Raw genomic sequence first — 22040 nt, 5'->3', positions numbered from 1 at the left:
CATTTTCTTCTCCAGTGCATGAAAGTGAAAAGTGAAAGTGAAGTTGCTCACTCATGTCCAACTCTTCGCGACCCCATGGACTGCAGCCTACCAGGCTCCTCTGTCCATGGGATTTTCCAGGCAAGAGTACTGGAGTGGGGTGCCATCGCCATCTCCATAGCATCACCTAGATCCTGCTTAATATTGCCCTGGTCTATCTTAGGATATTGTGGTTCCTGCATCTGGATCACTTGAGGTGTAAGGGGAAAATGCATATTCCACAACCTCATCTTGAGTTTATTAACTCAGAATTTTGGGGGTTTGGGGTTCAGCTATCTGTGTTTTTATCATTTGGATAAAAGTTATCTATCTAAATGATTTTTGTGTACCAAAGTTTAATAGTTACCAAGACAATGGAAAGAACTGAGAGAGTTTGGAGTCTGCTGCCTATATTAAAATTCTGGCTTCAACAATTACTAGCTGAGTAATATGTGCTGAAGAATTCAATTTCTCTGTGCTTTGACTTTCCCATATGTAAAATGGGTATTATTACTGGGCTTCCCTAGTGGCTCAGTGATAAAGAATCTGCCTGCCAATGCAGGAGATGCAGGTTTGATCCCTGGATTGGGAAGATCATTACCTTCAGATTGTTGTAAGGAATAAAGATAGAAGATTAGAGGACCTGGTGTGCTATATGTGTTTCCTAATTTTTAAATCTTTTCTTATCATTCTTCATTTTATGTTCTGATAATGGTTCCATGAACTTCTTCACCTCTACGCTCTTTTTCTTTCTTACAACGCCCTCATCTCTCATCTCTAAATCTTAACCCATCTTTTAAGTTGGGTTTTAAATCCTACCTACTTCATGTCACCTTTCTTAATCCCCATTGCATTCTGGCTATCTCTTAGTATATTCTCTTTTGCATTATAATTATCTGTATAGGCCTTGTTCCCCACTGGCCATTGACAAATGATTCCATCCTCAAACACATACACACATGCGCAGCATATATTTCTTGAGGGTACCTGGAACAAGGCTTAAATTAATAAATACTTGTTGAATGGAATTAAAGGGGATCTATTTTTTCAAGTTGAAGATCTGGCTTAATTCTTTGTAAAATACACTATTTTTATGCCCATGATTTACTACAAGAAGTAGCTCATAATTTGGAGGCGGCTGGTGTAGGGGAAAATTGGAAACAGAATTTTGACAAGTGTAAATATTTACAGGGAGTGAAGCTAACATTATCTCGATTCTCATGTGCCTGTAATGAAATAGAAGTGGACCCTTTAGTTCTTATTATGAATATGTGGCCACAGAAACTGCTTGCACTGAAGCTCTGAAAGAGCAAAGAGCTTGAAAACGAGGTTGATGAAGGATGAAGGAATTTTGGTTGTTAGAGAAACTTGGAGCCTACAGTTTATTTTGAAACTATTTTTAGTAACGATTTAGTCAGGATCATTCCTATGAAGGTTTGGATATGTCTGGTCTACTTTATAGCACAATAAAAACTCATGGCTTCCTGGTTGGCTGGTATTTGTTTTAAGAAAGTGGGTTGCTGGTGCAGAAGGCATTTGAAAGGTTCTAATGAGAGGAAATCTGATGTAAACCTTTTCACCTGTGAAAAGGAGGGGTCACTCAGGAATAAAATCTGCTATACCCATGAGGTTTCTTGGTTAAAAAACCATAGTTTTGATTTGTTTAAAGTCTTGTCAATATTTGAGTGGATGTTTATCATCCTTTCAAATGTGATTATATGTCCCCAAAAGACAGTATTAAAATCTTGAATTTATATAAGGGTTCTTGTTATTTTTTCACAGTTTGCACTTACATTTAATATAGTTTCCAAGGCACCAAACCATGCTAGAGAGTTGTCACTGGTAACAGGCCAAGCATAATTCTGCTGAAGACTGAAGTTAGGTTAACTGGAGGATTGCAGTGAGTCTGGGTTATTTAGCAGGGAAAGGACATTAAATATGCTTCCTTTTGTCTGAATTATCTAACCCGGTATATATTTTTTAATGTTCTAAATATACAAATTTACATCTTGCTTTTCATTGGATTTAACGACTTGTTTACTATTCCCAGAAGTGGTGAAAGTATTGTGATTTTAAACAAAGAATGTTAAATGGGATGATTTAAACGATCTTATCATCCAAGTCTTTTTAAAAAAGGATTTCTCATTGACTCCAAAGTGATATGAGAAAAAAGAAAGAATCAGACTAAGATCATAGTACTCATTAAACCTACATAATAACCGCTTATTAAAAAAAAAATCTCTCAGAGCTGTGTTAGACGTTTGTTTCTGTATAATACAGAATCTGTAACCTCACTGTGTGATTTCTTATTCCTTATTTGTAGGACACCACAATGAACACAAAGTAAATACTAGTTTATAATACTTATAAAAATGTAGGGAAATCCGCAAGTACACCATTAAGGGAAATATGTAACTATTATTATTTTTAATACAGGAGAAAATGTTTGTGTGATCTTTATATTGTATCAGCAAGCTATTTACATTTCTCTATGTGTGCTATGTATATTTAGCTAAAACTAACAAAGATAATGACAAAATTAAAGGTAAAGCTTCTTCTTGGCTAAACTTTCTAGAGTGAAATTTTTCTTAATGTCAACATAAGTATTCATTTATTCCTCAATCAACTGTTCCACATAAGGTTGACAATGGTTTGTGGATACTTTCTTGTCATCTTTTTAGAATGTGGCACTTTATATCGTTGTCTCCTCTTTTTGCAACTTCCTTATTTTGATATGTGACAACACTCTTGCCTGATTCTCTAACTTTGCCACTTCCTTTTCACTCATCCTTTTGAGCAATTCTTTTGCTCTTTGTCCTTTATATGCTGGTACCCCTCAGAATTCAGATACTGATCCTTTCCTCACACTATATACTCTCTTGGGGGTGTCTCATTTCCCTCCCAGGGTTCCATTCTGCCTGCATACTCTAGGCTTCCAAACTTTCTCTCTAGTCCACACTGCTATCTTGAGCTTCAGACTCATATATCCAACTGCCAAGAAACATCTCTACTTGGATTTAAACCTGTTCAAGGTGAAATTCACAATCTCTGTTATCAATGATTACTCTAATACTTCCTATCCTAGTTAATGGTTTCAAGATATTGTAGTCACCTAGGCTAGACCTAGGGAACCCTCATTGCATTCCCCCTTTCCCTCCATGGGACTGATCTGAAAAGTCTGTAGTTGCTTTCTACTAATTCAGTCCTTTCCTTCCAAATTTACTTCATTGCCTTACAGAATTTTATTGTTCCTTTGACCTATTATAAAAGTTTCTGAAATGATTTTCCTGGCTTTGGTTTCACACTCTACCAAACTATTGAAGTGGTACTAGCATTGAGATTTGAAATGTACAATTAAAATTGATCATGCCCCTCCCTCCCCAAAAAATCAATCTTGGCTGTTCCTTGCTTAAAAATCTTTAACAGTTCCCTGGGAATTCCCTGGCTGCCCAGTGGTTAGGACATGGGCTTTTCCTGCCAATGAACAAGAGTTCAACCCCTGGTCAGGGAACTAAGATCCCACAAGCTGCGTGGCTTCGCCAAAACCAACCAACCAACCAACCAACCCCTTTAAAGTTCCTTATCTCGCACAAAATAAATTCCAATCTTCTCAGGACAGCTTCTAGACCATCCCATAATTTGACTTCCACCTACCTGAGTGTTAGTCACTTAGTTGTGTCCGACTCTTTCCGACCCTGTGGACTGTAGCCCACCAGGCTCCTCTGTCGATGGAATTCTCCAGGCAAGAATACTGGAGTGGGTTGCCATTCTCTTCTCCAGGGGATCTTCCCAATCCAGAGATTGAACCTGGGTCTCCCGCATTGCAGGGAGATTCTTTACTGTCTGAACCACCAGGGAAGCCACCTACTTATCCAGCTTCATTTCTCCATGTCCACCTTCCTTCCAACCCAAATGACACCTACCTGGTAACAGATCCCAAAGTGCCTGTGCTTTCACACCTCCATGTCTTTGCATACTGCTCTGCGTGGATGCTCGACCTTCTCCTTATCTACCTGGGAAACCTCTGTGTGTTCTTTGGTACCCAGGGTAGTGTGTCTTCATCTGTGAACTCCTCTTCATCCCACCACTATACTTTTTTTAAAAATTAATTTAATTGGAGGCTAATTACTTTATAATATTGTGGTGCTTTTTGTCATACACTGACATGAATCAGCCATGGGTGTGCATGTGTCCCCCATCCTGAACCCCCGCCCACCTCCCTCCTCATCCCATCCCTTAGGGTTGTCCCAGTGCACCTGCTTTGAGTGCCCCATTTCATGCATTGAACTTGGACTGGTGATCTATTTCACATATGGTAATATACACGTTTCAATGCTATTCTCTCAAATCATCCCATCCTCGCCTTCTCCCACAGAGTCCAAAAGTCTGTTCTTTATATCTGTCTCTTTTGCTGTCTTGCATATAGGGTCATCATTACCATCTTTCTAAATTCCATATATATGAGCTAATATACTGTATTGGTGCTTTTCTTTCTGACTTACTTCACTCTGTATAATAGCTTGCAGTTTCATCCACCTCATTAGAACTGATTCAAATGTGTTCTTTTTAATAGCTGAGTAATATTCCATTGTGTATATGTACCACAGCTTTCTTATCTATTCGTCTGCAGATACTTTTAAAGAGCTATACCAGAGCATTTCATATGTGCTGCACTTGTTTACACTGTTTACATATTTTGTCTTCTAGGGCAATGCTTGGCACAGTCTGAATGAATAGACTTTTGCAAGTAAAAATGTTTATTTGTCTTTACTGTGATTTATGTTATTATGGATGAAACTGGTTGTAAGGTTTGACTTTTTTTCTTTTTCTCTATGTTACCACTGATGGGACCTTAATCAACATCTTTTTAGCAGAATGGGATCTGAGATATGTAAGCCCATAAAATTATGATAATAATGTGTAGTCAGTCATTCCTTTAAAAATTAATGTATTAAATTTGTTTGCATTTATAGTAAAGAATTAGAATAGAGCATAAAATCCCTGTAGATTTGCCTTGTGATGAAAGAAAGCTGCTAATTTATCTATCTGTATAGTTAGAAAGACAGATTCCTGGTTGATTGATATAGCATTGAAAGCAATTCTTGAAAACAAGTTGAACAGATGATATAATCCGGGGATCTTGGAAAAACCCAGCATCGATAGAATCCTGGAAAGTCCGGAAAGGATGAAGAATGTTAAGAGAATAGGATATAAGAAAAATAAATTTACATTTACTAAGCATCTAGTCATTGGTAGTCATTTTACAGATTAAAGTAATCCATAACGATGACCCTATGAGGTAGACACTGTTATTCCCATTTTGTAGACGAGGCAGGTAGTATGAAATATTAGGTAACTTCCAAAGTCCTGCAGCTACAAAGTGGTAACTAGATCTGATTGACTCTAAAGTTTCCTTCCCTAGCAGCATGTTGCCCTGACTTTCAAAGTTCCCAGAGCTGCCCTGCTGCTGTGTGCAGCTTAGCAACACACACAAAGACACATTATTTGCTCCTATTTGCAGTGATCATATGTATGTGGCTCACTTACTAGTTAACAGTAATCATTTTATTTCCAATCCCAATGCTCATTTTGAAAAATTTAGTAATGAATAGTCTTGCCTTTGTTGATGAGACTAGATAATAAATTGGAAGAATGTTTCTGAGCTTCTCTTAAAAAACAACACAAATACATTTGAAGTAGGTTTAGTGGAGAAAGCATACTTCTAAATTTTTCTTGTGTGCCTCACTTCTGGCTCCACTGGAATCCAGAAACAACGGCTGTCTGGGGTAAAAGGCAGTTTGCTCTTTCTGCCTCCTGTACATTGCTTAGCCTGGCAGTCTGTCACTCTCCTGGGCAAGAATCCAGCTTGTGGTAGTGAGGTGGTTTTGTGGCAGAACTCCACAATTAACCGCAAGTTCAGTGTCAACGGTAGGCTGCCACCGTCGTGGCTGTGACCCTTCAGATCTGCTGGGATCGCCAGAGTTGAAGAAACTACCGCTTGTCTAAGGAGGGAACAGGAAACTTGGAAAGAGTTTGCATTGCTGTTTATTGTTCAAGATTCGGGCTTTAGGTTTAATTAAAAAAAAAAAATCCAGGCAATTTCAGATTAACAGTTACAGGTCTAATACTTTGACCAGTTACTTCTGGTAAAAATATAGTGGATTTGCATCATAGATACAGTTGTTGCTCTGAAAAAGAGACATAAAAAAGGAAAATTCTTAAAGCAGTAGAATACATTCTTTCATGGCAAAAGAAATCTAGGTACTATCACTTGAATAAAAAAAATAATTTGCCCACACATCTCTTAAACATTTACTTTATATTGGAAATCAAATCAAGCTTAATAATTTCTATAAATCTAAGAGAAAGTGTTCTTTTACTGATTTTGTGCAAATGGATGTTAAGAAAAATATTTTTCAGTAATAATATGGAAACTTGTTTTAAATCAGGTATTAAAAGTTTCAGTGAAAACGCATTGACCAATAAAACAACAACAAAAACCGAAGGGCATGCAACTAAAAAAATCTGATTTAAATTGTTTTACTTCAAAAAATTTTGAGCATTAACTGAGTGCTTATGCATAGCATGGAGACTAAGACAGGATTCTTATGTTTGAGGAGTATATTGAAGACTTTACTATGTAAACAAACAAATAGAAAAGGAACATTTGTATAACAAATCGTAACAATAAATTCCAGTTTCATGTTAGGACCATACCATCTCGCTGCTGCTGCTGCTGCTGCTAAGTCGCTTTAGTCGTGTCTGACTCTGTGCGACCCCATAGACGGCAGCCCACCAGGCTCCCCCATCCCTGGGATTCTCCAGGCAAGAACACTGGAGTGGGTTGCCATTTCCTTCTCCAGTGCATAAAAGTGAAAAGTGAAAGTGAAGTCGCTCAGTCGGGACGGGATTTTCCAGGCAAGAGTACTGGAGTGGGTTGCCATTGCCTTCTCCGTACCATCTCTCCAGCCTCCTCAATTCCTTACACTTTTGTTCTTTGCCACTTCATATCTTACACTCCGGCTCAATGCACTATTCTTCCAAAACTTTAAACTCACTTGCTTCCTTTGTCCAGGCTATCTTTTCTCCTATTTTATTTAGTTAATGTCTCATCTTTCAGTGAAAGTGAAAGTAAAGTCACTCAGTCGTGTCCGACTCTTTGTGACCCCACGGACTGTAGCCTACCAGGCTTCTCCGTCCATGGGATTTTCCAGGCAAGAGTACTGTAGTGGGTTGCCGTTTCCTTCGCCAGGGGATCTTCCCGACCCAGGGATCGAACCCGGGTCTCCCGCGTTGTAAGCAGATGCTTTTACCCTCTGAGCCAGGAAAGTCTGGAAGGCGTCTTTCAGTACCGAGCCTCAAAATCTCCTTCTCTGACTCGATACTCCACTCTTGGTCTGGGTTAGGTTTCCCTCCTCTGAGCTCTCGCAGTACACTGAGCTTGTTTACATCTAAATCACAGCTCCTGTTACACTGGGCTCTAGTAGTCTTACTTTTCTAGCTTTCACCATGAACCCTGAAGGGAAGGAATACCATCTTTCATCACTGTATCTTTGTCAGCTAGCACAGTCCCCAGCACAATGTCAGGCACTCCACAAACGTTAAATGAATAAATGCATTCATTAAGGGAGAGAGGTTCATCGCTGGCAGAAGGGAATGGTGCATAGGAGAGCCAAAGAAGTAAAAGAAGTGAGGGATTAAATATAGAGATGAGAGAGAAAAGTGAGGGATTAAATATAGAGATGAGAGAGAGAAGGTAGGCAGAGGGGAGAGAGGGAGGAAGACAGCCATCCAGACAGATACTGGGTAGAGGACAAAACTTGGAAACGAGGTGAGACGACCACACAGGAGGGAGACTCCAGAGAAGAATGACTCTCTCCTTCTTTAATAGTTCTCAAGCGCAGTTCCCAACAGTTTGTTTTCTTTTTTTTAAATAATGTATTCTCTTTGCTCTTTAATAATCTATGTACATAGGCCCTCAGTTCAGTTCAGTCGCTCAGTTGTGTCCAACTCTTTGCGACCCCATGAATCGCAGCACGCCAGGCCTCCCGGTCCATCAACAACTCCCTGAGTTCACTCAAACTCAAGGCCATCCTACCTCCCACATGAAACTGCATCTTGAGGAAGCTTCTAGAAGTTTATACAGTAGTTTTTAATTGTTCTGACTAGCATCTAGCATGACACTCTGCATATAGAGGGCAATCAAAAAATACTTGTTGAGATGATCTAAAGAGTGAGTCAAAGTGAGGTGCAGATTCTGAGATGAGTATTAGCTGGAAGGAAAATAGGTAGTATTAATACACTTAGGCAACTGCCACTGCATATTGAAAACAGAGTGATCCGTTCTATACCAGAGGAATAGAATATACCTTTCTTTCCAGAGGAAAGCCAATCTTTTTGTTTTCAAATATAAGTTTGAAAATGTTATTTTTTTTCTTTCTTTCAATACCCTTTAAAGTTTTCTCCTATCTTTAGAAACTGCTCTAGTTTTGGAATTTGGAATCTCAATGACACTGCTTAATTTACTGGCTATTCATGAACATTTCTTTTTCAGACTGCTTTATATGTTGATCCCTGAAAAATTAGCATTGCTTTATTACTGAATTCTGAAAAGTTACATTTTAGAAAGAGAACGCAGTCCTAAGCACTTCCAAAATCCAATTCAGATCCATTTTATAGTCTATTTCAGAGGTTTTAAATCTTCCTGCCTTCTTCCCTTCCTCCTTTCTCTTTCTTCCTTTCTTTCCTCCCTCTCTCCCTTCCTTTCTTTCCCCCATCTTTCCCTCCCTCCCTTCCAAAATTTTTTTCCCTTTTCTTTCCCTTCCTCCCTCCTTCCCTTCTTTGTTTCCTTCCTTCTCTACTTTCTTCCTTTCTCTTGGCCCAAGGATTCCAAAGAGGGGCTTTGGATCAGAGTAGGAGGTGTCAGAGACCTGCTAGTAGTCAGGCCCTGACCCAGGACATCACTTCAATAATGGTGTTTGTCACACAGTCTGGTCCAACTGTTTGCCACCGGCATGGAGTGACTGTAGCCTGCAAGTCTTCTCTGTCCATGGAATTCTCCAGGCAAGAATACTGGAGTGGGTTGCCACTTCCTTCTCCAGGGGATCTTTCCGACCCAGGGATCGAATCCAGGTCTCCTGCATTGTAGGAGGTTTCTTTACCATTTGAGCCACTTCAGGGAAGCCCACTTCAATAACAAGTCTGCTTTTATTTGCATAACATTTATTTTGAAGAAATTTGAAAACTAGGGTTGAGAGGTGACAAAACAGAATAAGAACAGTAATTTTAAAAGCTCTTAAAGAACTGATAATCTTTATCTGCTACTATTCAACTGATCACTAATCTAGAGCCAGACATCTTGGAATGTGAAGTCAAGTGGGCCTTAGAAAGCATCACTACGAACAAAGCTAGTGGAGGTGATGGAATTCCAGTTGAGCTGTTTCAAATCCTGAAAGATTATGCTGTGAAAGTGCTGCACTCAATATGCCAGCAAATTTGGAAAACTCAGCAGTGGCCACAGGACTGGAAAAGGTCAGTTTTCATTCCAATCCCAAAGAAAGGCAATGCCAAAGAATGCTCAAACTACTTCACAATTGCACTCATCTCACATGCTGGTAAAGTAATGCTCAAAATTCTCCAAGCCAGGCTTAAGCAATACATGAACCGTGAACTTCCAGATGTTCAAGCTGGTTTTAGAAAAGGCAGAGGAACCAGAGATCAAATTGCCAACATCCGCTGGATCATGGAAAAAGCAAGAGAGTTCAAGAAAAATATCTATTTCTGCTTTATTGACTATGCCAAAGCCTTTGACTGTGTGGATCACAATAAACTGTGGAAAATTCTGAAAGAGATGGGAATACCAGACCACCTAACCTGCCTCTTGAGAAAGCTGTATGCAGGTCAGGAAGCAATAGTTAGAACTGGACATGGAACAACAGACTGGTTCCAAATAGGAAAAGGAGTATGTCAAGGCTGTATATTGTCACCCTGCTTATTTAACTTCTATGCAGAGTACCTCATGAGAAACGCTGGGCTGGAAGAAGCACAAGCTGGAATCAAGATTGCCAGGAGAAATATCAAGAACCTCAGATATGCAGATGACACCACCCTTAAGGCAGAAGTGAAGAGGAACTCAAAAGCCTCTTGATGAAAGTGAAAGAGGAGCGTGAAAAAGTTGGCTTAAAGCTCAACATTCAGAAAATGAAGATCATGGCATCCGATCCCATCATTTCATGGGAAATAGATGGGGAAATAGTGGAAACAGTGTCAGACTTTATTTTTCTGGGCTCCAAAATCACTGCAGATGGTGACTGCAGCCATGAAATTAAAAGACGCTTACTCCTTGGAAGAAAAGTTATGACCAACCTAGATAGTATATTCAAAAGCAGAGACATTACTTTGCCGACTAAGGTCCGTCTAGTCAAGGCTATGGTTTTTCCTGTGGTCATGTATGGATGTGAGAGTTGGACTACGAAGAAGGCTGAGCGCTGAAGAATTGATGCTTTTGAAGTGTGGTGTTGGAGAAGACTCTTGAGAGTCCCTTGGACTGCAAGGAGATCCAACCAGTCCATTCTGAAGGAGATCAGCCCTGAGATTTCTTTGGAAGGAATGATGCTAAAGCTGAAGCTCCAGTACTTTGGCCACCTCATGCGAAGAGTTGACTCATTGGAAAAGACTCTGATGCTGGGAGGGATTGGGGGCAGAAGGAGAAGGGGACGACCGAGGGTGAGATGGCTGGATGGCATCACGGACTCGATGGACGTGAGTCTAAGTGAACTCCGGGAGATGGTGATGGACAGGGAGGCCTGGCATGCTGCGATTCATGGGGTCACAAAGAGTCGGACACGAATGAGTGACTGAGCGACTAAACTGAACTGAACTAGCAAATCTTTAGAGGCTCCTCCATAAATTGAGCTGAGGAGTCAGAACCTGAGAAGTCACTCGATCATGGAACAGTGATAGTGACTGGACAGAGTCTTAGCCCTCCTCCATTCACCTTTACCCACCCTTTCCTACTTATATTCCATGATAATATGATCACCAATATGTGTAGGGGCTAAGATCCATTAAAAAATTTTAATTTTGGAAGGGAATTTCTCGGAATCCTGCTCTAGAAATGGATTTTCTTTACATCTGGATTTTAGAGTTTAGGAAATAATCCTGTCTTCTTTTAAAAAAGAGACTGAAAGCACAAGGTATAAGAATGAGGAGTTAAGACTTATCAGAGGACAGAATAAGTGGGGAGGAGTTGCTAAGACCTAAGAAGAGGTCATGTGTGATTTTGGCTTCTTTGAGGACAAAGGAGAGAACAAGAGAATTCACAGAGAGAGCATTTTCCAAACAAGGAATGGTGAGACCCAGAGGTCCCAAATGAAAAACTGAGTGTTCTAACATTTGGGTTGAGCCCAGCAATGGGACATCTCATTTGGTGCCTGTAAGGTTAGATAGGTGGGCAGGCAGTGGCATCTAGAAGGCCCACCAATTGGGTCCTTACCAGTAGACTACTGTTTATGGGCAGAGCTTTTGGCCCTGACACTGGAAAGACCTAGGCAGGATTTTAGTTCTTCCATAAATAATTGCAGCATTGGAAGCTTATTGGTATGGGGACCTAATACGGAAAACAAAACAAAAGTCTCATCCTATAAACTGGGGCACGTGGGAAAACTGGGTCTTCGGGGTTTGAGGGCAAGGATCTCCTATTCAGAATACAGAAGTAGACAGGGGTTGCACTGCACGAGAAGGACTCAGAAGCTGGGTGGTAAGCACCAGGATCCTATGTGAGGGATCAGTAAACTGGGAGAATGAGTCCAGTGGGGAGATTATGTGTCAAGACATGAGGGAAGGCAAAGTCAGGTAAAAAGGAGGCTGAGGTAGAGATGGTTGAGAAAAGTCAAAGGTATGTTATCACTTTAGGTCTTTTTTTTTTTTTTTTTTTTCACAACAGATAATATTCGTACATTCTTAAACCCAAAGACAGGAGCTAAATAATTCTATTGGTTGCTTAAAACTGGCAAAAGAATAAATAATTTGAACTCTAAGACATGTGACCTACTAATAATCTCTGATAAAAACTGTAAAGAGAGAAGGGAGTTGCTATAAACATAGCTGCTGCTGCCGCTGCTGCTGCTGCTAAGTGGCTTCAGTCGTGTCTGACTCTTAGCGACCCCATGGACTGCAGCCCACCAGGCTCCTCCATCCATGGGATTTTCCAGGCAAGAGTACTGGAGTGGGGTGCCATTGCCTTCTCCAATAAACATAGCTAGCTGATTCATATTTTTAGTTAAGTAAGTGAAAGCTTTAGTTGCTCAGCCATATCCGACTCTTTGTGACCCTATGGACTGTAGCCCACTAGGGTCCTCTGTTCATGGCATTCTTCCCTGGTGGCTCAGACGGTAAAGAATCTGCCTGCAATGCAGGAGACCTGGGTTCCATCTCTGGGTTGAGAAGATCCCCTGGAGAAGGGAATGGCTACCCTCTCCAGTATTCTTGCTTGGAGAATCCCATGTACAGTGGAGCCTGGTGGGCTACAGTCCATGGGGTCACAAAGAGTTGACACAACTGAGTGACTAACACTTCCACTTTTAGTTAAGTAAACTGATGGTCTTTGGGCATGTCCTTACATTTTATTTTGCAATCTTCTCAGTGCTGGAATTGGTTCAGAGAAAAACTGGGAAGTATGAAGAGGACTTTGCATTTTATTTTCCAGATAATAGTCCTTGGATACAAATCCTTTATCTTTGTCAACACAGAGTTTGCTTTAGTTTGGTGGTATGAATAATTCAAAGGTTGCTCGTAGCAATTGTTGTTGTTCAGTCACCCAGTGGTGTCCAACTCTGCGATCTCATGGACTGCAGCATGCCAGGCTTCCCTGTCCCTCTCTATCTCTCAGTTTGCCCAAGTTCATGTCCATTGCATGGGTAATACCATCCAGTCATCTTATCCTCTGACACCCTCATCTCCTTCTGCCCTCAGTCTTTCCTAGCATCAGGGACTTTTCCAATGAGCTGGCTGTTCGCATCAGATGACCAAAATACTGAAGCTTCAGCTTCAGTCCTTCCAATGAGTATTCCGAGTTGATTCCCCTTGAGATTGACTGGCTTGATCTCCTTGCTGTCCAAGGGACTCTCAGGAGTCTTCTCTAGCAACACAGTTTGAATGCATCAATTCTTTGGTGCTCTGCCTTATTTATTGCTCTTAGCAATACTTGGATCCTAAAAATGCCTATATATCACAGCTTTTTAAAACTGGAAGTGATTTTAAGATCATCAAAATGAAATTGCTTCACTTTATAACTGTGGACACTGAGGCCTGTAAAAGTTACATGACTTGCTTAATGCTGGGGTATGAATGGCTGGGCCATGACTAGAAACAATGAAATGGATTTCTAGTTTACCACTATTTCCATTACCATGCCTATCCTACTTCAGATGATAACCTAAGCTTTTAAAACAACAGTAATAATGATAACAACTGTATTTATTAACAAAAACTTTAATCTGAATTTATTATACCAGAGCAATTTATTATTTCCAATGAGAATTTATAATGGGCATTTCAGTGAGGTTGACACTAGCTTGCCATGCCCTTCTGTACAAGCTCAACATGTATCCATCAAGCTTCCTAATTTACTCTTTGACTGGTAATGATGAGTCCTGTTTATTTTTAAATACATTTAAAAATGTATTTGCAGAGTTCTGTTGAAATGAGATATTTTTAAAAAGAATTTCAACTGTCCTGGTGAAAAAAAAGACCCCATGGATTTTCATCTCTTAGGGCAAGCATTTGAGTAATTAATTTGAAAACTCTGTTACATATTTTTTCCTTTATCTAAGAGGCAGACAAAAATTCTGGTCTTTTTTCATCTTGGTCCAATTCTTGTGCTAATTTCACTGTGATTTCTGCTATGCATGTGAACTATGACCATATACAAAAATGGTCTTGGCTGTGGGCAAAGATTAATTGGTGAAAAATGGGCCTGTTTGTGGGATTTACCACACAGTAAGGTTTCACATCTCCCTGGAAAAATGTGGAATTAGCTCTTTGAGAAATGCAGGCCTGTCATGAGGTGCAAGGGAGAGTTTTGGAGGAGGGAAACACAGTTCAGTCACTAAGATAGTTATGATTGGTGAGATTCCAGAGCAGTCCCTTCCGTACAGCAGTTTTTCCCGCTTTCGAGTCCGTGTTTCCCACATGTAGCTAGTTTCATCAGTAATTCACAGATAGCATCTTATTTGGCTTCTTTCACGGCCAACTGATCCAAACCTGGCAATGGTCTTGGAGTGAACTCCTAATCCTCCCATTCCCTCCACCCCCAATATGTAGTTACAGAGAAAAGCCTTCAATGTGGGAAGATCTTTTCGACAACAGATTTTCCATGCTTGCTGAGGCAGAAACAGATGTGGACCCACTGTTAGCTTGGCAAGGGTGCAGGGACGATGGGACGGTAGCTCCTCCCTGAGGAAGACAAACTCGGTAATACCGACTAGGATGCTCCCAGGGAACGCTCCACGTGCGTGCTCCTCCCTAAAGCGCCACTGCAGGGGCCTGCTGCATGGCCCAAGAATCCACGCTGCTGTTGAGGACAGACCTAGCCACAGTGATCAAGGCTTCTTCCCTATGACTTTGGTGGGGACTGGCACTTACCAGGTCGCAGCTCGGCTCGGACAGCCCAAGGGTCCACCCCAAACTGGGATGGGAGTAAAGGCGGGACCCGTCGCCTCCCCACCTTAACTCGGTTTCTCTACTGGGCACTCCCCTTGGGGACCATAAGCGCCCTCTTTCCCTACGCCCCCCGTGGTGACCTGTCGGAGCTTGCCTGAGGTTTGTGACTTACCCCAAAGGAACCTGAGCACCTGGGGGGATCCCAGGATGGCGGGCTTGCCCCTTTCTATCCGAAAAGGATCCCTCCTATCCCTCACAACCTAGATCGGTCTCCGGGCGGCCGCAAGCCGCGCTCTCCCCGGTCTGGGCACGCTGAGACGGCTGGGGTCCCCAGCCCGCGATGGGGCAGGCGGCCGGCAGGAGCGGCGGCGCCCTTGGCTGCCGGACGGGCCGGGGCGCGGGCGCGCGCAGGCGGGCGGGCGAGCGGGGCGCGCACCCGGCCGGGGCAGCGGCGGGGGAGGAGCGCCCGCCCGCCGCTCGCGCGCCCAACGGACCAGGCTGGGGCCGAGAGGTAACTGTTGCAGCCCGCGGGAGCCGGGAGGCGACGCCGACGCTCCAGTCCCAAGAAGTGCCCGGGGGAACAGGAAGGGGGAGGGGTCCGGCCGCCGAAGTCCCGGAGAGGAGCCCCCTCCGCCCCTCTTTCTCAGCCAGCATGTCCCGGACCCCGCCGCTCCTCCACCCGCGCGGCGGGGACCCCGGGCCGCGGCGGCGGGCGCAGCCCTGACGCGCCGCCGAGCCGGGGGGCGCTCCGAGCGTGGGGGCCAGGCGGGAGGGAGCGCGAGCGGCCGCTGCGGTCCGAGCGGGGCGTGCCGAGCCCCCGCGGCCACCGGGCGTCCCGGCCATGAGGAGGGACGAGCGAGACGCCAAAGCCATGCGGTCCCCGCCGCCGCCGGACGGGGCCGCCTCGCCCCCCGAGAGTGTGAGGAACGGCTACGTGAAGGGCTGCGTGAGCCCCCTGCGGCAGGACCCTCCGCGCGGCTTCTTCTTCCACCTCTGCCGCTTCTGCAACGTGGAGCTGCTGCTGCCGCCGCCCGCCTCCCCTCAGCAGCCGCGGCGCGGCTCCCCCTTCTCCCGGGCGCGCCTCTCGCTGGGCGCCTTGGCCGCCTTTGTCCTCGCCCTGCTGCTCGGCTCGGGGCCCGAGAGCTGGGCTGCCGGGGCCGCCCGGTTGCGGACCCTGCTGAGCGTCTGCTCGCACAGCCTCAGCCCCCTCTTCAGCATCGCCTGTGCCTTCTTCTTCCTCACCTGCTTCCTGACCCGGACCAAGCGGGGCGCCGGGCCGGGCCGGAGCGGCGGCGGCTCCTGGTGGCTGCTGGCACTCCCCGCCTGCTGTTACCTGGGGGACTTCTTGGTGGGGCAGTGGGAATCCTGGTCTCGGGGGGACGGAGACGCCGGGGCCCCAGTCCCGCACACACCCCCAGCGGTGGCGGGCCGGTGGTTCTTGGTGCTGAGCTGCGTGGGCTTGCTGACGCTCGCGCAGCCGGGGAGACTCCGGCACAGCATCGTGGTGCTGCTCTTCTCCAGCTTCGTCTGGTGGGTGTCCTTCACCAGCCTTGGGGCGCTGCCTCCAGCCCTCCGGCCCCTGCTGTCCTGCCTGGTGGGGGGCGTCGGCTGCCTGCTGGCCCTGGGGCTGGATCACTTCTTTCAAATCAGGGAAGCTCCCCAGCAACCTCAGCTGTCCAGTACCGCGGAAGAAAAAGTGCCTGTGATCAGACCCCGGAGGAGGTCCAGCTGCGTGTCATTCGGAGAAACTTCAGGCGGTTACTATGGCAGTTGCAAAATGTTCAGGAGACCTTCTTTGCCTTGCATCTCGAGAGAACAGGTATGTTTCCAGAAAGGCAAGGTTTGCTAAGGAAAGGAGGGCGGTTTTATCGCTTCAGTTCCCGAATTGAATTAGTGCGTTTGAAAGCTTGTTTACTTCCAGGGTAAAAAAAAGAAAAAAGAAAAGTTTTATTCTGGAAATAACTCCTAAAATACAGGAAGCTTAGAAAAACAAAAAAACGCAGAAATACCATTTATCTTTGAATAGAAATGAAATAGCAGACTAAGCATGCTACACTTTTTAAAGAGTTTGTTTATGCAGTAGATGCGTTCTCAGAAGAATGAAGCGAATTATTTGAAGAATGTAATTTTGGTGTCATTTATTTGTTGCTGTAATAATGGTGCTGTTTCCCTCAAAGATAACATACAGCCGTTAGAATGAGTGAATATATAGATGTGCGAATTTTAATCAGGGTGATTTCATTATTCTTGATAATAGGACAAATCTTAGGTCTTACAATTAATAGAAAAGTGATGAGTTTTGGAACAGAGACTTGTTAATTTAGATGAAAAGACCGTTGGGGATAATTTTAAGAGGTTTCTTCCCCCACCCCCACCCCAAATTTCAGCAGTAATAAGCTAATATAATCTTTTACAGACTAACTCGTGGTCCTGTGTGTTTGTTGCATAATTAGGAGAATGTTGTAACAATTTAACCTTTAGTCTTAGTAATGTTTGGAAATATACCAAAAACATTTACAATTTATTTTCCTGTAGGTTTACTTTTTTTTTTTTTTTTAAGGAATTGAAATCATCATTAGGGAAAGAGTTTCTTTTTATAGCCTAGGGAAATCTCACCTGTTCTACCTTAGGAAGAAACTCACTAAATATAGCTACTGTTCACTGAGGATTTTACTCAATACAAGTGCAAAGTACTTGTATTGTCTTAAACCTTCACAAGGACACAGTATAGTAGATGACAACCTCAAGTTAGAGATGAGCAAACTGAGGCTTATAGAGATTACACAACTTCACATATTATCATCAACAGTGGAAGTGCTGGGATTTGAACCTAGATTTTTCAGTTTTCAATGCCTTCTTCTAAGCAGCTAAGAGGATAAAAGTAGAGGTTTGCTTAAATGGGCAAGTAGGAATTTATACCCTTGGTTTTCAGACTTTTTGATTAGTGATACATTTTACACTGGGGACCTAATATATCTGAAACAGAAGTTTCTTATTGTTACTAATTCTGATTTTTTTTGCTCTTTGCTCTTCAATATAATCTATAAACTACTACACTATCTGTAGTGCTCAAAGAGACAAACACCTTGCTTCCTGAAAAGTGTTTTCAGAGGCCGCTTTTGTGGTCTGTGTTTGGTCAGATGCTTGAAAAAAATTGTTCAAAAAAATATCATGTCTTTTGTTTTCTCAGTTTACTACCAGTGATAATAGTAGACAATGCCCAGGAGAAGATTCACTGTAGAGAAAAGTCATATCAACTATTTTCATAGACAGGAATAACATTGGACATTTGACTTTTTGTGAATAGATTGCATTTTTTAACACCAGAAAAGTGTTTTAGCATAGTTTCATTACACTGGTAGACAGTTTTCCTGAGCGTAGTAGTATTACAGTTTAATATAATTGTAATGTGTTGGTTGGAGTAGTGAATTATGGCTGTTATCTTATTGATTGAAAATTTCTGGTTTGGTGTTCTTTCCATCACAGCAACCTTTTTTCAACAGTTAACCAGGTGCAGCATTGTTATGCTAGGTAGCTTTAATTGTTTTTGTATTAGCGGAAAATACAATTTGTGCTTTTTAAAAAGGGCATATTTTATTAGTACAGAAAACCACACATTCCACTATGAATAGGAACATTTTTTGGGGGGGGGGTCTTAAGTATATACTAATAGTTCAGGGGTTTATATATGGTTAGCTAATGTTCAGTGTCAAACTATAATATTCTTCTGGCAATACTAGAAACTACTAGATGTTTTTAACTTGACAAACATTGTAATAACAAAAATTTTTACTTATGGTTTTTTCCTGAAGTTCAGCAGTGGATCTGTGGTTTTGTTTGCATGTACATTATATGAAAGAAATTAAGTGGAAACCTATCCTTTTATAGAAGTAAAAGATTAAGAGATTTTCTAATTTTAAAAGTGCTAAACTTTGTATGTGATCATTGTAAAGTCACTCTCTTGTTTCAGAAAATGAAGGGAGACAAACGGTTCTGGGTAGAAGCTGATATTGGGGAAAGTGCCCTGGATTCATAGACATTCAAGGGTAGAGTCTTGGGTCTACTTGTCTTATTGGAAAAGTTGGTGAGCCTTTCTGAGTCTCAGTCTCCTGTCAAATAAGGGGATCCACCTTTCAATTCTAGAACTCATTTCTTTTAGTTAGTTTACATTTTTTGTAAGCTACAAATGAAAGTATAAATAAAACTTCACAAGTTAATAGATCTTGAAGTTTTACTTAAATGTTTAATGTTGATATTGCTAGCCTATATTTTCCAAGGTATGATAACTGAAAAATATGAAGAAATAGTCCGTATTTTTTAGTAGAAAGAACTTTTCTTTTAACCCCTATATGTGGACATTCATTTTTGGATTGATAAATTTATTACACTTTCATTTCCATACGAATTTAAACATTTATGAACATTTTTGAAAACCACTGAAAACTCGTGTCAATAAAAATGTTTTTAATTGTGTGAAAGTAGATGTTAAGTAATTTTTAACATTTAGATTCTTATGTTGGATACAGTATTGAAGCATAATAGCATATGTTTGTAAAATGTGATTTTCACAGTTAGGTTTAATGTTTAGTTACTGCTGACTATGTTCCTCCTTGGGTTAATGGAAAGAAGCACTAAGTTTGTAGTATATTTGCCAAGACTCAGCTGAAACTAATAGGAAGTTAAAAAAAAATTTTTTTTAGTTGCCTACATGAGATACTTTGACCAGAATTTAGCAAACTACATTTCTGTGTCTAACTATACTTTCTACAGTGGAGATTTCAGCTGTAAACCAGATCATTTTATGTGTGATGGACTAGGTAAATACGAGGTTAGTCTGTTTGTGAGATATTTTTCTATACCTAAAATGCTGAGTGCTTTCTAAATGGTTAGGTAAATATTTAAAAATTCTGTGGCCTTAAAGCACCTAAATATTATTTAAAGTGTTAATTTTATTTGAAAAAGGATACACATGTAGTATGAAGGTTTTAAAAAGATTTTAGTTTAAGTGATTATTTATTCCCCTAAAGGCATAACCTTCTATGGATTTTTTAAAGAATACTGTGAAATTTGGCCAATTCTAATTTCATGTTAATATTTTACAATGAAACATCAGCCTGCATAGTGTTTTTTATGCTTTATTTTGTAAATATTATATGTACCTTGCCATCAGAGTTATCGTTCAAAAGCAGATTTTTATCAAATCACTTGCTCTGTTTCAGAAATCTCTTATGGCTTTTCATTGTACACAGAATAAGGTTCGTGCCCTTGACCCTTACTTGCACAGCCCATAATAGTCTGTTTTTAGCCTTGTGTTTTGTTTTTTTAAAAAGCTGTTAGAACTTAATGGAATACCCTTTCCCCACATCCATCCATGGCTCTAGCTGTTTGAGGACTGCTTATTGTTCCTGATGTGTATGTAGCGTTTTTCTTTTGCTTTTACCATTCACACTGATTGAAATCTCCTTTAAGAAATGTATTAAAATGTGTTAAGATTAAGAAGCCTTTCGATGCCAAAGGAATGCTCAAATTAAGTGTATAAGCTGAGAACAAAACTGCGTCATAGCAGAGTTGGCTGTGTTTAAAAATAAAAGTTGACAAGTCATGTGGAGCAGTGATGTGATGATGTGTGAGAGAGTATTTTCATTATACCACATGAAATAGTAATATCTCCATAGTTTGTTTTCCCATACAGAGTGGAAGGTAAACAGGGCCAGCCATAAGTAAAACTTTGGCTTTAGTCAAGTTTAGTGAAGTTTGTTTTTCATGTCCTCTGATTTTTTAAATCCTTCTCAGTGGCAGGCCCTTTTCTGATTCTTTTTCCTTGTTCTCTTTCAGTTACCAAGTCAGCCTGTTTCCTTAGCGAATTCTCCTGCCTTCTTAAACCTTTCCTAAAGCTGAAAGAATCTATGCATGCTGGAAAAGTTTGTCTAGAAATTAGCACGTTTATATAGGTATAGAAGAGAGAAAAGAGAGAAGAGATTTATAGAAAGGAAAAAAATTCAGCTCTGGAGAAAGAATATTGTCTCTAGGTTATGACATGAGATATTATTGGGATTCAGGACTAGCAGCTTCCTCTTGACTCCAAATTCCCCTAGTACTTGCTGTAAAGAGGATGTGCACCTATGGTCATAGTTTTCCAAGGCTGTACTTAATTTGCCAGCCATCTCCAATTACTTGATAAACAGTGTCCCTGGTGAAAAGAGGTTGAGGGTAGTGGTGGGAGAGAAAGGGAAGTGAGAGACAGGAGGTACTCTTGAAATCACATAGTTCATGATGACCTTGTAGGTAAACTTGGTACCTGATATTGTTATTTCAGGGTGGCTTATTAGGATGCAGCTGGACTCAAACTCAGGTGCTTTCAGACATAGAGCCTATTTACGTTGTATGTTGAGGAAGGAGGGGAGGTGAGGAAGAATGGAAGTGAATGGACTGTTCCCTGCCTTACCTAAGGGCTTTCAGTTTGAACAAAACAAACTGGACAACTGTGTTAGCCAAGCAAAACTTTAGTAGAGCTGGGTTCTGTCTGTGGGCAGTTCCTGGCAGTTTATAACATTGTTCAGCGTATCATTTACAAGCTGATTCATGTTTATTTACGAGATTGTTGGAAGTCTGTTCTTGGAATTTGGGGAAGAGGAGTTTTTCCCACTTCCTCTTTTATAGCCTAAAACTTTTTCTCCAGTATTGATTTACCTGGAAGGTATCTTATCCTTATAGATTTTCCCTCCTCTATCAGATAGAGTACATGATTTGGTGGCTTCCTTACATTTTGTAAAACTTGCTTTCAGCATATTTTAAAGTTAGTTAGCATTTATATTTGTTAATGAGAAATGCCATACATAAAAGACTGTACATATATATTTTTTAAATATGGTTTAAGGAAGAAAATAAGACAAAAAAGAAAAATATCAAGTATTTACCACTCATTTCCTTTGTGCTGACCTCTTTTGCATCCCCTTTTCTCTGTCCCAGAGACAATACATTTATCTTGATTTATTTTTTGCTATTCATTCCTTTGCTTGGCTTTATAACTCCCCTGAACATGGGCTTCCCCAGTGGCTCAGTGGTAAACGATCTGCCTGCAGTGCAGGAGACAAAGGAGATGTGGGTTTGATCCCTGGGGTGGGAGGATTCCTTGGAGAAGGGAATGGCTACCTGCTCCAGTACTCTTGCCTGGAAAATCCCTCAGCAGAGGAGACTGGCAGGAGACTGTACTCTATACAGTTGCAAAGAGTTGGACATGACTAAGCAATGACATTTACATAATAGAAATAATATGTTGTCAGTATTGTCTGCTTTTGAACCTTAATAAACAGAATCATGCTATATGAATTTTTCTGTAACTTTTTTGTTTGACTTTTGAG

The 22040-nt window shown here is 41.6% G+C and overlaps 1 protein-coding gene across 1 annotated transcript in view; it reads left to right on the top strand.

Annotated features, from left to right (window-relative positions):
- The first annotated feature begins 15520 nt into the window (after positions 1-15520).
- Positions 15521-22040, top strand: part of PDE3B (phosphodiesterase 3B) — a 179311-nt gene continuing 172791 nt past the window's right edge. The window contains exon 1 of the mRNA XM_068988166.1: positions 15521-16498. Within this exon, the coding sequence (XP_068844267.1) occupies positions 15521-16498 (978 nt within the window). The remainder of the gene's footprint in view (positions 16499-22040) is intronic.

The sequence above is a fragment of the Capricornis sumatraensis genome, chromosome 16 (assembly GCF_032405125.1).
Source record: "Capricornis sumatraensis isolate serow.1 chromosome 16, serow.2, whole genome shotgun sequence".
NCBI lineage: Eukaryota > Metazoa > Chordata > Mammalia > Artiodactyla > Bovidae > Capricornis > Capricornis sumatraensis.
The sequence above is the reverse complement of the archived record's forward strand: the minus strand, read 5'-3'. Positions and strand labels throughout refer to the sequence as shown.